Below are 15,584 nucleotides of genomic sequence, written 5' to 3'. Positions count from 1 at the left end.
GCGTTCCTATCTTTGAAGAGGTGTGGTTACCGTGTAATGCATATGCTTAAACACTAAGTGGGGAGGGAGGAGTTCCAAACAGACGGAGAGAGCGTTTTATGTTAAAATTTACTTGTGCTTTCTCAAAGTATAAATTTCATTTCATCACACAGGGAAGGAAATATTTGTCCTTAAGGGATAGGCTGTCACGAGTTATTTAGGGGAAGGGTCCAATAAGTATCTTGACTTTCTGGGTCATTGGGCAGATGTTCTGGATGCCTGCGTTAAGGCAGTAAGTGGTCAAAAGTTCAGATTCCATCTGGGCTGAGACCTGCATAAACCCCACTTCCTCAGTGGCCTCCTGGCTCCATTTTAGAGCGCTCTCTTAGCAATACTGACTCCGTTTTGATTTTCCTTTCACACCTGTCCCCTCGTATCCCAGCCCCCGGACTAAAGGGCAGGGACAGCCCTGGACAGGTGGGGATACTAGGAGGGGAGACTGAGTCAGCACTTTTCTGTTCAGGAGAAAAGGTCTGCAAGCTTTGGGCTGATGCTGTGTGGCCAGGAGCAGATTCTGCTCATAGCCCAGGATCCTGGCGGCCAGGTGTGGCGTCCCATAGAAAGCCAGGCGGTAAAGGGCTGAAGGCACTTCCGCCCTGCTCCGGCACGTGACCTACAGCTGGCCCTTCTCTCAGAATCAAGCCTGCAACGTTGTCAATCAGGGCCTGAAGGAGGTCCGTCCAATCAGGGCGCGAGGGATTGAGCCTCATCCAATCAGAGCCGGGGGCGGACGCATCCCCTCCTGCGGGGACGTCGCTCTCCGCCTCGTGGGCGTCCAGCGCGCCTCATGGGGTCCAGGTGACCCGTCGCTGTCCCTCTCACCTGCGCGGGCGGTCGGGCCGCAGGGCCGCGGAGAGGACGCCGTGAGAACCGAGAGCGGGGCTGAGATGGTGAGTGCGCAGGACATGCGCTATGGCCCGCTGGGGCTCGTTCCAACTGGCCGGAACGGGCCGCGGGCCCCGTCTCCCTGTACTCAGTCCCCACTCTACTCTCCACCCTCACCCACGACGTGGATCAGGTGTCCTGTCCCATCCACGCGCGGGGTCTGAGCGCCCTGATCTGTTCCTGGGCCGGGAGGGCAGGGGGTGGGGTCCGAGGGAGCACCAGCGGAGCGGACGCTCAGGCGCTGGTGGGGAGGGGACCCGCCCTGGACCTGACAGATGAAGTCCAACCCAGACTTGTCAAGGAAGGAGCCTGTATTGCGAATGCTTTTGCGATAGCGCCGAGCCTGGGATCTCAGAGAGGTGCCAGCGTCGCCAACCACACAGCAAAGGGCTTTTCTCTTCTCTGTAAGGCGGTTGAGAGCAAGGCTGTTTTTCAGGATCGGGCCTCCCTATGGTCAGCGCATTCTCGGCCCAGGTCTGCAAGGGCTTGTTCTGCAGCTCAGTGTTGCTTGGGGTGGGGCTGCGGGGGGGGGGGGGTTGAGGTGGGGAGAGACCCAAAATCAGGGGCCTGTGGGTGAGAAGCGTGATCAAAGGTGGGCTAAGAAATAGTCGTTGACCTTAAAAATAAAAGTCAGTTATTTACCAGCAAAAATGGGTTTATTTGGGAACAAAAAAGAATTGCAATTTCGGACAGACAACGAATAGCAAAAGCCATATGCAAGTCAAACGAGCTTATTTATTGGAGAGAAAGGATGGAGTTGAGAGAGGTTATAGTACTGAAGCAACTGCCATTGGAGAAAATGGAGAGTTCAGGGTGATGCTGGTTTCTCGTTGGCTAGTTGCTGGGGTAGCCAGTTTCTTGAGAAGATGCCATGCATGTACATCTTTTCCTATTGTGGCCTGCAGTTGGTGATTCTTTCTTGTTTTCAGTTGTTCTCTTGGGGTCTCTAATTGACACTTCTTCCTGTAATTGATGTCAGGTGGTACTGGCTGAGGCTCCCCCTTCTCCCCACCAACATCTTTTTTAGTGAGTTTTCTCTTAATTTTCACATGGCCATTGAGAATACTTGGTCAAGCCTGTAGCATAAAATAATATAAACTTCAAAACAAGAGACCTTTATCCAAATGAGTCCCTGCAGGGGGAGAAGGGTCTGTTGCACCAGGCACAGGGGCTCTGCAGGAAGGGGGACATCTGACCCTAAGATCTGCAGGCATCTCAAAGAGTTGGGCAAAGAGAGTTTTTCTCTTATACAGAGGAGTAAACAACACCAGGAGGGACCAGGTGTGATGCTTGGATAGCAGATCCCTGAGGCCAGCCTGTCCTTAGGGGTCTGTCTGCTGGCTGCGGTGAGGCCAGGTCAGGGGGAAGGAGAGGAGCTGAACCAAAGTTTGGCCAACAAGCATGTGTTCTGCTTGGTCAGTGGGGGGAACAGTTCCACCAATCACTGATGAGGTGGAGATGGGGCTTTCGGGGGACTGTGTCTGGCCTTGTCCTGGGTAAACAAGGGGCCTCCGTATGAGTCTTATCTGAGTCAGGTGGGGCACGGGGGCGGTTTCTTGCAGCCTGCCATCTTCCAAAACACCAAAGGGTGGGGGGTCCTTTCAGCTTCCATCGAAGTTTCCAGGAGCACAGGGCTCAGGGAGGGTTCAGCATTGTCCCCTGACACCTGTGAGCTGCCTCCTCTGGGTCCAGCTCGGCACTAATAGCTTCCTTTCCCTAATCCAGCTTCCGGTTTCAGCAAGTGTAAAATTCTGCATTCTTTCTGCCTGGTTTCTTCTCCTTAGTGAGGGTAGTAAGCATCTCAGGTCTTTGCCCTTTCCTGCTGACTTGTATTCTTCTGGGCCTTTGGGCCTTAACCAGAGATGCCTCTGGGGAGAAGTGTCTCAGTACAGAAAATGTTTTCTCTTCCATTAGAATTTCAGGAAATGCAGGCAGTCCCACCCCTTCATGTGAAATGGGTGGAGAGATGGATTTAAAAGATTCATAGGAATCGTAGTGACTCTTCCATGCAGGGTGCAGAATTCTGACACTGTCTGATTCTTGTCTACTTCCTGTTATTAGCTGGACAACAGAGATGAATGGAAAGTCTGTGGAATGTGACCAGTGCTACTGAGACTTGCTCACTTCTTTTTAGATGAGTTACAGCTTGTCATCCTGAGCATATTAGTGAACTGATGCCTGTCTTCTGAAAGGGATGAGCAGTATCCTGTTCCTCAAATCATAAAAGTGCCCCAGAATTTCCCTAGGGGAAGGAAGGTGGCCTTGGGTCCTGCTGTCCACCCTACCCCCCTCCCACGCCGGTGGCCTCCAGACCATAGAACCACCACAGAAGGAGCTGTTTATGGCATGAGCATGGGGGAGGGGATCCACCTGCAGGAATGCTAGGGGTGGTTTGTCCTCTGAGGTTCTGCTGCCCTCAGCTGTTCCCTGACCTTTGCTTTTGGCTTCATCCAAGGGAGTTGATGCTCTGAGTGTGATGTGTGCACCCTGAGTGAGTCTGTGAAGGTCAGACGTGGAGAAGGCTCCTTGAGCTCAACTGCTATTGAGAGGGTTGATGAATTGGAGAGTTCCTCTGGGTCAGAACTTCAACTTGAGCATTTCCTCCTGGGTGAGAATTGAGACCCAGAAGGAGGGGGCATTTCCACACTGAGAAGGGCAGCACAGGCGTGTGGAGCTCTGAAGCTCAGTCCCTCCCCCTGCCCTGGGGGTGCCCAGCCAGGCTGTGTGTCAGCAGGGGGATCCCAGCCCCCTAGCTCGGATGGCTTTGACCTTGTGACTTGGGGTTTCCTTGTGCACCATGGGCAGCAGGCTGCTGATCTGAGCGGCTCACACTTGGCTGCTCTTCCGTTTTGTTTCTTTGATGGAACCTTGTGTCATGTGACTCAGTGTGAGTACTGAAGACTTTTGTTCCATTACTGGAAGGTGTAGATTTTTATTCCCTTGGTTGGCTGGTAGCACTTCCCAGTGAGCGGCCCCCAGGGTGCTGATCATCCTGGTCTTTTTGTTATTCTTTGCAGCTTTACATCTGTCCTTCATCACCAAGCACCATTTTGTTTGATTTTGCTTCTGCTGAATTTGCAATAAGTGAATATGACCCGTACCACACCAGTAATGGCACACAGAAGGCTTCTCTGTGGTTGTCAGCCCCAGGCTGTTTCACACGTGCTAGTGTCAGAGGTCACCTGGTTAAATCCTCCTTCCAGTCGTGTGAGGCTTGAGTTGTCTCATGTTTTTTTTTTTGTTTTTTTTTTTTTTTGGTTTTGGTTTAAACTCTTTAATTTATTATTTATTTATTATTTTTATTTTTGGCTGTGTTGGGTCTTCGTTTCTGTGCGAGGGCTTTCTCCAGTTGCGGCGAGTGGGGGCCACTCTTCATCGCGGTGCGCGGGCCTCTCACTATCGCGGCCTCTCTCGTTGCAGAGCAGAGGCTCCAGACGCGCAGGCTCAGTAGTTGTGGCTCACGGGCCCAGTTGCTCCGCGGCATGTGGGATCTTCCCAGACCAGGGCTCGAACCCGCGTCCCCTGCATTGGCAGGCAGACTCTCAACCACTGCACCACCAGGGAAGCCCAGTTGTCTCATGTTTAATTTTGATTTGTCAGCAGTGCTGTTAAACTCCTTGATTTTGTCTCCAAGTGCCAATGCAATATAAATTTTTTACATGTGGAAGGAAAATTGTAGGATTGTAGATTATGGATATTTTCAAAATACTAGGAAGTGTGGATGGAGGGCTGGAGACGAGTGTTTATTCCACTTCATTTCCAGCACGTGGAGATTTGGAGATTCCAGCTTAATTTTGTTCATCTCAAGTGTGTAAAATGGGATCTGCTTGTGATTGTATATTGGTCTTTACTGATAATCATTGAGTCTGAACGTTTCTTGTAAGTGGTGGTTCATCTTCTGTGAAATAGTTTTCAGTTGTTTTCTCACCTTTAATTCATTTGTATATTTATTGACTTTTTTATGTGTTATTTACATACACTGGACATTCATCTCTTTTCATTTCTAGGGGTGGCAAAGATGTTCTCCCAAACTCTGGGTTATCATTTCCTTTTTTCTTTTTTTTAATATTTATTTATTTATTTATTTGGTTGCACCTGGTCTTAGTTGTGGCATGCGAGCTCTTAGTTGCAGCGTGCATGTGGGAACTAGTTCCCTGACCAGGGATCGAACCCGGACCCCCTGCGTTGGGAGTGCAGAGTCTTAACCACTGCACCACCAGGGAAGTCCCTATCATTTCTTTTTATTCTACACTTCATGGACAATTCTTAACTTTAATAGACTTGAACTGAATTTATCCATCTCTTCCGTTGTAGCTCTTTTTTCTTTTCATGTATAGGAAAAATTCCCCCGACTCTCAAGTCATGAGTGAGTTTGCCTGTAACTTCTCAATGTGTTCTACTTTCTTCTTTCACAGTTAAGTTCACAGTGAATTGGTTATTGCATGTGCAGTTACTAAGGAAAAAGATTTCTTATTCCCCTGTAAATACCCAGTGATCACTGCCCCTCAGGTCAAAGTGTCATCATCTGGCCCCTGCCCAGCAGCTTATGCTCTGGCATCGATCCACTTGACAAAAACAGGTGGGCCTGTTTCAGTGCGCTGTTTTTCCATTGGTGTATTTGTCCATCCCTCTGTTAACACCATCCTGTCCTAATCACTGCAGTTTAAAATGCTTCAATGTCTGTTACGGAATATCCCACCACCTTGTTCCATAGAAAATTTTGGCTATTTTTAGAAATTTGTTTTCCATTTCAGTTTTTAGAAGTAGTTTTTCTTTAAGTTCAAACAAAACAGAATCAAACCATCCCCAAAACAAGCCAGTTTTAGATTTAATGGAATTTTCTTAAAACTCTTAACCTGTTTGGGAGAAGCTGACATCCTGGTCTCTTTTCTGTGGATATGCGCCATCCCTCCATTCATTTCCTTCTAGGATGGTGTTAGTCAATAATGTTTTGAAATTTTTCCATTAAATTGTTTTATATTTTTTATTAAACATATTTTAGAAAGAAAATTAATTTTAATGACAATTAGTTTTAATTATTTATTTATTTATTTTTGACTGCACTACATGTCATCTTAGTTCCCTGACCAGGGATCAAACCCATGCCCTCTGCAGTGGAAGCTCCAGTCTTAACCACTGGACAGCCAGAGAAGTCCCCTAATGACAGTTAGTTTTAAAAGTCTATGTTAAGAAAAGTCTATTTAAACTTTTACATTTCTACTGCTTGTTTCTTTTTTTTAAATTAATTTTTAAAATTGAAGTATACTTGATTTACAGTGTTGTGTTAATTACTGCTGTATGGCAAAGTGATTCAGTTATTTCTTTTTAAAAATATTCTTTTCCATTATGGTATGTCATAGGATATTGAATATAGTTATCTGTACTATACAGTAGGACCTTGTTGTTTATCCATTCTGTATATAAAAGCTTACATCTGCTCACCCCAACATCCCACCCCATTCTACCCCCAACTCCCTCCCCCTTGGCAACCACCAGTCTGTTCTCTGTGTCCGTGATTCTGTTTCTGTTTCATAGAGAGGTTCATTTGTGTCATATTTTAGATTCCATGTATAAGTGATATCATATGGTATTTGTCTTTCTCTGTCTGACTTACTTCACTTAGTATGATAATCTCTAGTTGCATCCATTTTGCTGCAAATGGCATTATTTCATTCTTTTTTATGGTTGAGTAATATTCCATTGTGTACACATACCACATTTTCTTTATCCATTCTTCTGTTGATGGACACTTAGGTTGTTTCCATGTCTTGGCTATTGTGAACAGTGCTGCTGTGAACATAGGGGTGCATGTATCTTTTTGAATTATAGTTTTGTCTGGATATATGTCCTAGAGTGGGATTGCTGGATCATATGGCAATTCTATTTTTAGTTTTCTGAGGAATCTTCATACTGTTTTCCACAGTGGCTGTACCAATTTATATTCCCACCAACAGTGTAGGAGGGTTCCCTTTTCTTTTCTCCACACCTACTCTCCAGCGTTTGTTATTTGTAGACTTTTTAATGATGGCCATTGTGACTGGCATGAGGTGGTACCTCACTGTAGTTTTTATTTCATTTCTCTAATAATTAGTGATGTTGAGCATCTTTTCATGTGCCTATTGGCCATCTGTATTTCTTCTTTGGAGAAATGTCTATTTTGGTCTTCTGCCTATTTTGGATTGGGTTGTTTTTGTTGTTGTTGTTGAGTTGTATGAGCTGTTTGTCTATTTTGGAAATTAAGCCCTTGGTCGCATCGTTTGCAAGTATTTTCTCCTGTTGCGTAGGTTGTCTTCACTTTTCTCTATTAATGATTTTAAAAACCAAGCATGTACGGCAGATCAGCATTAGAGAGATTTCTGTGTCTATTATTACCAAGAGCTCAGAGTGAGAAATATGTTTGAATACTTGAAAAGACTCTGAGCAGAAACAAGACTTGAAGTGTGGTTTTATGATAAACCACTCAGAAAACCTCAGTCATCCAATACTAAAAACACAGAAGATAAACAGGCATTTACTAAACTCATTGTCTCCAGCACCACCTTTGGTCTAGGCAGTTTATTAATCTACTTTCTTTTTCTTTTTTTTTTAAAGGGAACTTTATTTTTATTTTTTTATTTTTTTATTTTTGGCTGCGTTGGGTCTTCGTTGCTGTGCGGGCTTTTCTCTAGTTGTGGCAAGCGGGGGCTACTCTTCGTTGCCGTGCACAGGCTTCTCATTGCAGTGGATTATCTTGTTGCGGAGCATGGGCTTTAGGTGTGCGGTCTTCAGTAGTTGTGGCACGTGGGCTCAGTAGTTGCGGCACACAGGCTTAGTTGCTCCGCAGCATGTGTGATCTTCCCGGACCAGGGCTCAAACCCGTGTCCCCCTGCATTGGCAGGTGGATTCTTAACCCCTGCACCACCAGGGAAGCCCTATTAATCTACTTTCTATCTCTATAGATTTGCTCATTCTGTGCCTTTCATATAAGTGTTATATGGAGTCTTAATGTTCTTAAAGTTTATTGGTTTTGTGCCACCGATCAGTACAGCATTCCTCTTCTGGCAAATAATATTCCGTTGTGAGATTATATTGTGTTTGCTTATCCAAATCACTTGATGATCTCTTGCGTTGTTTCCATTTTTTGGCTGTCATAAGTCATGCTGCTGTGAATATCTGTGTATTAGTTTTTGTGTTGGTGTTCGCTTTCACCTCCTCTCTTGGGTAGATAGATACCTAGGGTGGAATTGCTGTGTTATATGGTGACACTGTGTTTATCATTTTGAGGATCTGCTGGACTGTCTCCCGAAGTGGCTTCACCATTTTACCTTCCCATCAGCAGTGTGTGAGGTTCCAACTTCCCCACATCCTCGCCTGCCCTCCCTTGCCTTGTTTGTCCATCTTATATACATCCTGGTGGGTGTGAAGTATCTGCCAGTAGCTTTGGCATTTCCCTGATGAATAACGTCCAGCATCTTTTCATGGGCTTATTGGCCACTTGTATTTATTCTTTGGAGAAATGTCTGCTCACATTATTTGCCCATTATTTATGCATTATTTGTTTTTCTCTTGTTGCCCTTTATTTTTTATTGTTTTCCTATTAGTTTTTTAAAATGTATTTAAAATACAAGTTTCTTATCACGTGTGTGATTCGCAAATCCCAGTCGCAGCCTCAGGCGAGGCAGCCTTGCCTTCTTTGTAACTGATGTATTTGGAATTTTTCTATAATTTAGATTGTCAGAATATATTTTGGATTAAAATTCTAATTTATAAAAATAATTGCTTGCTTTGTATTTCAGGGGTCTGATGTCATACATATTGTCCTAAAGATAATAATTAGGTGTTTTTTTCTCTCTGTTCAAGTCTCCTTTGGCCCTATTGCCGTCAGATCCTTCTGCGACTCTTCTTTGTGGAGCATTTTCCTCCATTTCTGGGCACATGATTATTTATCTGAGAGGCCCTGCTGGCTTGACAGATCCCTCAGGAACCAGGGCTCCTCTTACCCCACAGGTGTCCCAGGCCCTGGGCCCTGGCCTGCGTCTGTGCCCTCGGTGTCCACCTCATCCTGGCAGGGGGTCGTGTCTCTGCCTCTGTCGGATATGAGGGGACTGGCTCAGGATTTTACATGCTGTTCAGTCCAGGCGAGAGTTCTTCAGATGCAGCGTCCCTGGAAAATCAGTGTTCATGACCTCCTGACAGTCTGCTCCTGTTCTTGGAGTTTCAAGGAAATAACTTTTGACCAAACCAAGTATTCATTTCCTTCTTATCTGAATGATGATTTTATCTTCAGTCTTTACCACCTCAGGTTCTGCTCTCTCACTAAAAACAATTTTTTTAAAAAATTGAAGTATAGTTGATTTACAATATTGTGTTAGGGGACTTCCCTGGTGGTCCAGCGGTTAAGACTTCGAGCTTCCACTTCAGGGGGCGCAGGTTCGATCCCTGGTCGGGGAACTAAGATCCCACATGCTGGGTGGTGCAGCCAAAAAGTTAAAAAAAAAAAATTGTTTGTTAGTTCCAGGTGTACAGCAAAGTGATTCCCTTATACACACACACACACACACACACACACACACACACACACACATATATGTATGTATATATCTATAGTCTTTTTTTCCAATTCTTTTCCATTATAGCTTATTACAGTATATTGAATATAGTTCCCTGTGTAAATCCTTATTGTTTATCTATTTTATATTTGGTAAAAAACAGTTCTTTTTAATTATGTGTCTATAAGTCTACATCTATTGTTACTGTTACACGTTGCTTCAGTTTCCAGCACTTACCATCACTGAATAAACTGCATTTGATTGGCTTGTGTGTGTTCATTTCCCACAAAAGTGTAAGCTCAGGAGTCCTAGGAATTGAATCCAGTTCCTGACTGTCGGCCTCCCTATCCTCCCACACACGGGGGTGAAGAGGGAGCCTTGCTGACATGGAACCTGTGGCTGTTTCAGGACTCGGTGGTCTTTGAGGACGTGGCTGTGAAATTCACCGCAGAGGAGTGGGCTTTGCTGGACCCGCCTCAGAGGAAGCTCTACAGAGACGTGATGCTGGAGACCTTCAGGAACCTGGCCTCTGTGGGTGAGGATGGCTTCCTCCCTGCACTTAGTCTTTAGGGAACAAATATTTCTTGCTATGTTCTTTCTTACTGGAACCAAGGAATAGGAATATGTTGAAAAACAGGCAGACGTGGTCCCCACCTTTATAGAACCTACCTAGAGTCAAAAGCTTTTCCATGACCATAAATATTTCTATATTGAATTGATTTTTATTACTCTTGATCAGAATCCTGAGGCTCCCTAATTGTATAAATGTGAACGTGGTCTCCAGTGTAATTTTGGGGCAGTGAGAGCGGCGTTATGGTTTTCACCCTGTGAAAGTTACACTGTGATCAGTACACATTTGACCTGATAATCTTGCTGCAGTTAAACCCAAACTCACCCATCCTCAATGACATGAGGACAAGAGAATCGGCCTATCTCCTGGAGAGCTTGTTGTCCTCCATCCTCCCCATGAGGAGCTTTTCTCCACGAGCAGGACAGCAGCCAGTCACCATCCGATCTCCCATTGGCAGCTGGGTCAGTGGAGATAGGCTTCCTCTAGGGCCTCTGTGCCTGCGATCACCAGGAGGGCACACCTCTTGGGAGGAGCAGGTTCTGGATCAGGGAGCGATATTTGGACATTCCTGTTAGAAACGTTAGAAACATGACTCAGTCTTTGAGAAAGTGATGTTTGTCATTAACCTGGCTTCCCTGTTGGACTTTTCATCCATCCTTGCCCACTTGAGAAGTCTTTCTGTAGCTCCTTTTATAAAGGGAGCATTTGGGAATGTGCATTTTGCCCAGTTTCTTCCTGCTTTGCTTCTCTGGTAATATTGATCTCGACATCAGTCTCCATTCTTTTTTGAGGTATTTCTTAGTGGACAGGCTGCCATTTTGACTTATTTTCCCTACCATTGCCAAAGTTCCAAATAGATGAGGTCTTCAGAGTTTTTCTTTGCTTGAGTGTTAAATTAGGTTCTGGACCCATTTCCATCATGTGTGATCTGTGTGTTTGTGTGTTTAGGCTCCTCACAACTGGTCAACTCAATTCTGACAGCATCTACCCAGTGGTAGCCTCAGATTCCACAGCTTAAGGGTTCGGTCCTACAAGACTCACCCCTGGTCTTAACCCGCCCTCATCTGATGCCAGTTTCAAGCTCAGGTTGTTACCAGTACTTGTGACCAACTGGCTATAAATGAGTGACCTCCGTGACCCCCTCCTCAGGTTCAATTAATTTGCTAGTACACTCACAGGACTCAGAGAAACATTCACTTACTTCATCACCGGTTTATTATAAAAGGATATAACTCAGGAACAGTCACATGGAAGAGATGCATAGGGCAGTATATGTCAGAACGACTCGGAGCTTCCATGCTGTCTCCAGCTGCCAGTCTTCCCATTATCTCCATGTTTTCACCAACAATGATGCTCTCTGAACTTCTTTTTGCTGGGGTTGGGGAGGTTATGGAGGCTTTATTACATATGCATGATTGATTAAATCATTGGCCATTGGCAAGTGATTGAAACTCTGGCTCCTCTCCCCTCCCCAGAGGTGCTGGGGTGTCCGGGGGTGTGGGTGGGACTGAAAGTTCCACCCTTTAATCACATGGTGTCTCCATTTGCAACCAGCCCCCATCCTGGGCTGCTTTCCAACAGTCACCTTCATGAATATAAACCCAATTGTGACGGAAAGGGCTTGTTATGAATAACAGAACACTCATTTCACCCTTCTGACCCTGAAGCATTTTCTGGAACTGAGGACAGGAGATCAAATATTATTCCATTGCTTTTATCACTCAGGAAATTCCAAAGGTTTTGGGAGCTGTGAGCAGGGAACTGTGGATGAGGACCTGATTTATGTGAGAAATGTATGTTGGTCATCTGAATGACCAAATATATATGTATATATTTCTTATAAATCACAATATCACACATATCCTTCCTTCCTTTATAAAAGTATTTTACATTTTTGAATCAGCGTATGGAAAAAAAGTACAAATGGCCTCTTTCCTTTATCCCACCATTTCTTTCCCAAGGATTTAGTTATGTTACCAATTGTTACAGGTTCTTGCCCTCAAGTTAAAACCACTAGATCAAGTGCTCACTGGGATATTTTGGAGACTGGACTATGCAGTGAAGAGAAAATAGTAAGATTCACAAGAAATGATTCCTGCTCTTTTTTGGGAGAAAATTGGGCATTTCATAACATGAGAGATCAGCGTGTAACCCAGGAGAGGCATTTGAGGTGAGTGGCACTCCCACAAGGAGAAGGGGGATCTCGGCAGAGTGTTAGACTCACTTGAAATTAAAGAAAAGGTATAAACCTAGCTAAACAATTGTGTACTCACAGAGTTTTTGTAACACATTACTTTTATAAATGTGATGTAGACATTGAGCATCTGAAAATTAATTCAGTAGGAAATTTCAATGATCAGGAAACCCAATATGTAAAAAACACTGAAAGTTATGGCTCTATTTGAGCCCTCAGCTGGAGCATTAAACTTGTTCAACTTTTGTCACAATGCAGAGAGTGCCAGAAACATGCCAATTCAGTGCAAATGGCAAATACATAGTCAAAATAATCATTAACATCCATCAATAAATTATTAATAAAGAAATCATTATTATTAATCCCTAATACTGTGCTTCCTACTTTGAACAGAAATCATTTGGTGGAGAGTCTCTGTGAAGGTAAAGAAGGCCATCAATGTCTAGAAACCCAGAACCAGATTACACATCTTACTGTGCATAAGGGTTATCTGACTGGAATTCAGCCCTGTAAATGCACTAAGTGTGGAAAAGCCTTCAGGGATTGTTCTTTCCAGAGGAATCAGCAAAGATCTCACCCCGGACACAAACCTTATCCATGTGAAGAATGTGGGCAAACCTGCAGCTGTGTCTCATACCTAAATCCTCCTGGTGGAACAGACATTGTAGAGAAAACTGATAAATGTCAGGATGATGGGAGAGCATCTAAGAGATATGTGAAAAGTCACAGTAGCAAACAGTCTTTAGAGTGTAAGAAATCTAAAAAATCATTCACTTGCCCGTCATCTGTTCAGCGACATGTAAGAGGTCATTATGGACAGAAAATCCACATGTGTGAAGTATGTGGGAAATCCTTCAGTTATTATTCCCAGATTGCACGGCATGTGAGAACTCACACTGGAGAGAAACCCTATGAATGTAAAGAATGTGGGAAAGCTTTCACTCGCATCTCACACTTCCGAGAACATGTGAGAATGCACACTGGAGAGAAACCCTATGAATGTAAGCAGTGTGGCAAAGCTTTCAGTTGGTGCACTTACCTTCGAGAACACATGAGAACACACAGTGGAGAAAAACCCTATGAATGTAAGCAGTGTGGCAAAGCCTTCCCCTATCTCAAATCCCTGCAAGGTCATGTGAGGATCCACACTGGAGAGAAACCTTATGTGTGTAAGGAATGTGGGAAATCCTACAGTTGTCCCAAATACTTTAGAAAACATGTGAAAACACACAGTGGAGTAAAACCCTATGAATGTACAGAATGTGGGAAAACGTTTATTACTTCCTCATCCCTTCGACAACATATAAAAACACACAGTGAAGAGAAGCCCTATCAGTGTCAGCAGTGTGGGAAAGCCTTCAGGTATCTGATATCCCTGCAAAGACACATGAAGACACACACTGGTGAAAATTCTGAATACAAAACTGGGGGGAAGCCTTCCTTCTCCCTTAAAACCTCATTGTAAATGGAAGCAATCACATGGAGTGAAATCTTATGAATGGAAAGAATGTGGAAAAACCTTCAGCACTTCACTTATTTTGTAAATGAAAATTCAGGGCACGACAGAAATCTTTTGCTATAAACATGGTTTTTCCTTTGTAAGTGCCTCATCCTGAATAGGGATCCCAGTGTATTAATTTCTAGTTCATGTTGCTGATCTGAACACTTAAGATAATTAACTATCCCTCCATGTCCCTTCATCTATACCTCATATAAAACTTGTCTCGTTTCCATTACAGTGTCTTTTGAACCCAGGGATGTTAAGTGGTTTTTGGTTTTGGGGTTTTTTTCATGTGCAACTTGGTATAATTGTAGATGAAAAAATTTTTGATTCTTACGTCCCATTGTTTTCCTAGTATGCGATCATGAGACCTGTATTGTTGAAATGTCTTTCCTGGTCTACTGTTACAGATACTGGAATTTTCTGGCTCAGTGTTTACCCTCCCCTGGAGTATTAAACTGAAAGGTGTGTCTTTTCCATGTTTCCTTGTTGCATATATGTCCTCACAGAAATTAGTAATTGTGCAAGGTCTTGGAGGACCTTCTGTCTCATCTGATTATGTTCATAATTTGACCGCTGTTCATGTCCGTGATCTTGGTTGGAAATTGGACATGATGCATGGAGTTAAGAAGAGTGACTTGCTGGCATGAAGATGAAAGCTCCTGTCCAGACAGTTCTACTGAATTGTGTTGTCAGTTTGGGTAAGGTGGGAAATTGTATATCCAGAGTCCTTCTGTTAGTGGTTCTGAGTTAAAGTTCATGGGAAGAAGATGCATGAGGTCTGGAAAGCAGAAGTGGGGAAGCCATGATTCTTGGGTCTTCTGTACCATCAGGAGACAGAGATGCATGGCAACCTGGTGAGCCTGAGTTCCAGCACCGTTTTCTGACTTCTGGCTCTGCCCATGTGGAACAGCCCCCAACCAGACATGTGTTTGACGTTAGTTGCCTGTTGGGCAGCAGATTCCACATTTGTCCACAAACTCCCTCATTATGGATCTTCTTTGGTTTTCGAGTGCGCACAGATCCTTGCATGTTCCTATGGGTCTTTGGTGTCCATCAGCTTACTTCTTCAGGCTTCAGAAGATCACCAATGATTTACTCATATCCTGTGACCCCCCCCTTCATGTCTGATGATTCTCATAATTATGTGATTTCTATAAGAAGCATCTTGTTCCTTTAGGAGAAAGGCTGTTTCCTTCCCACCCAAATGCAGGAAACTTACTTCCCTGGTTGCATTGTTGAAGCTGCACTGACCCTACATTTGTTGTTTCTGGATACTTCTGTGATTGCAGTAAGCACTTTTGAATGTATTTGGCCTATTGTGAGCGTTTTCTCTCTCTCTCTCCTTTTTTTTTTTTTTTTTTGACTGTGTTGGGTCTTCGTTGCTGCGCATGGGCTTTCTCTAGTTGAGGCAAGTGGGGGCTGCTCTTCTTGCTGTGCACAGGCTTCTCGCTGTCGTGGCTTCTCTTGTTGCAGAGCATGGGCTCTAGAGCACAGGCTCAGTAGTTATGGCACTCGGGCTTAGTTGCTCCGCGGCATGTGGGATCTTCCCGGACCAGGGATCAAACCCGTGTCCCCTGCATTGGCAGGCGCATTCTTAATCACTGCACCACCAAGAAAGCTCATGTTTTCTCTTATAGCTGACTGCTCCCTAAGCCATAAACCTACTATATTTACTTACCTTGCATTTATGTATGTGATTACCCAGTGTTTAATTATTTCCTTTTTTAAATGTTTTGTTTGTGTTCATACTTGATAGACCAGAGTAGTCAATAATTATACAATAATCAGAAAAACAAACTGCAAGTTGGTGTCCAACAATCCCCTATGCGTTGGTCCGTCTGTCTGCATGATGGCTCATAGTAC

At 44.3% G+C, this 15,584-nt stretch overlaps 2 protein-coding genes across 5 annotated transcripts in view; one reads left to right on the top strand and one right to left on the bottom strand.

Annotated features, from left to right (window-relative positions):
- Positions 1-14,197, top strand: part of LOC309656627 (uncharacterized protein) — a 79,232-nt gene extending 65,035 nt beyond the window's left edge. Inside the window, exons 1-4 of one of the 3 annotated variants that reach the window (XM_082453243.1) lie at positions 525-929; positions 9,861-9,987; positions 12,013-12,193; positions 12,611-14,197. In XM_082453243.1, the coding sequence (XP_082309369.1) occupies positions 927-929; positions 9,861-9,987; positions 12,013-12,193; positions 12,611-13,682 (1,383 nt within the window). In that variant the 5' untranslated portion in view covers positions 525-926 and the 3' untranslated portion in view covers positions 13,683-14,197. Of the gene's footprint in view, positions 1-524; positions 930-9,860; positions 9,988-12,012; positions 12,194-12,610 lie in introns of those variants that run through there. The other 2 variants (XM_082453244.1, XM_082453245.1) reach the window with 2 other exon arrangements.
- LOC309656639 (uncharacterized protein) overlaps positions 1-15,584 on the bottom strand; it is a 208,396-nt gene that overhangs the window by 30,921 nt on the left and 161,891 nt on the right. The gene's annotated exons all lie outside the window — the stretch shown is intronic.

Source organism: Balaenoptera physalus (genome assembly GCF_965194825.1).
Source record: "Balaenoptera physalus genome assembly, chromosome: 3".
Classification (NCBI taxonomy): Eukaryota; Metazoa; Chordata; class Mammalia; order Artiodactyla; family Balaenopteridae; genus Balaenoptera; species Balaenoptera physalus.
Note: the sequence above shows the minus strand (reverse complement) of the source record. Positions and strands in the feature narration are given on the sequence as shown.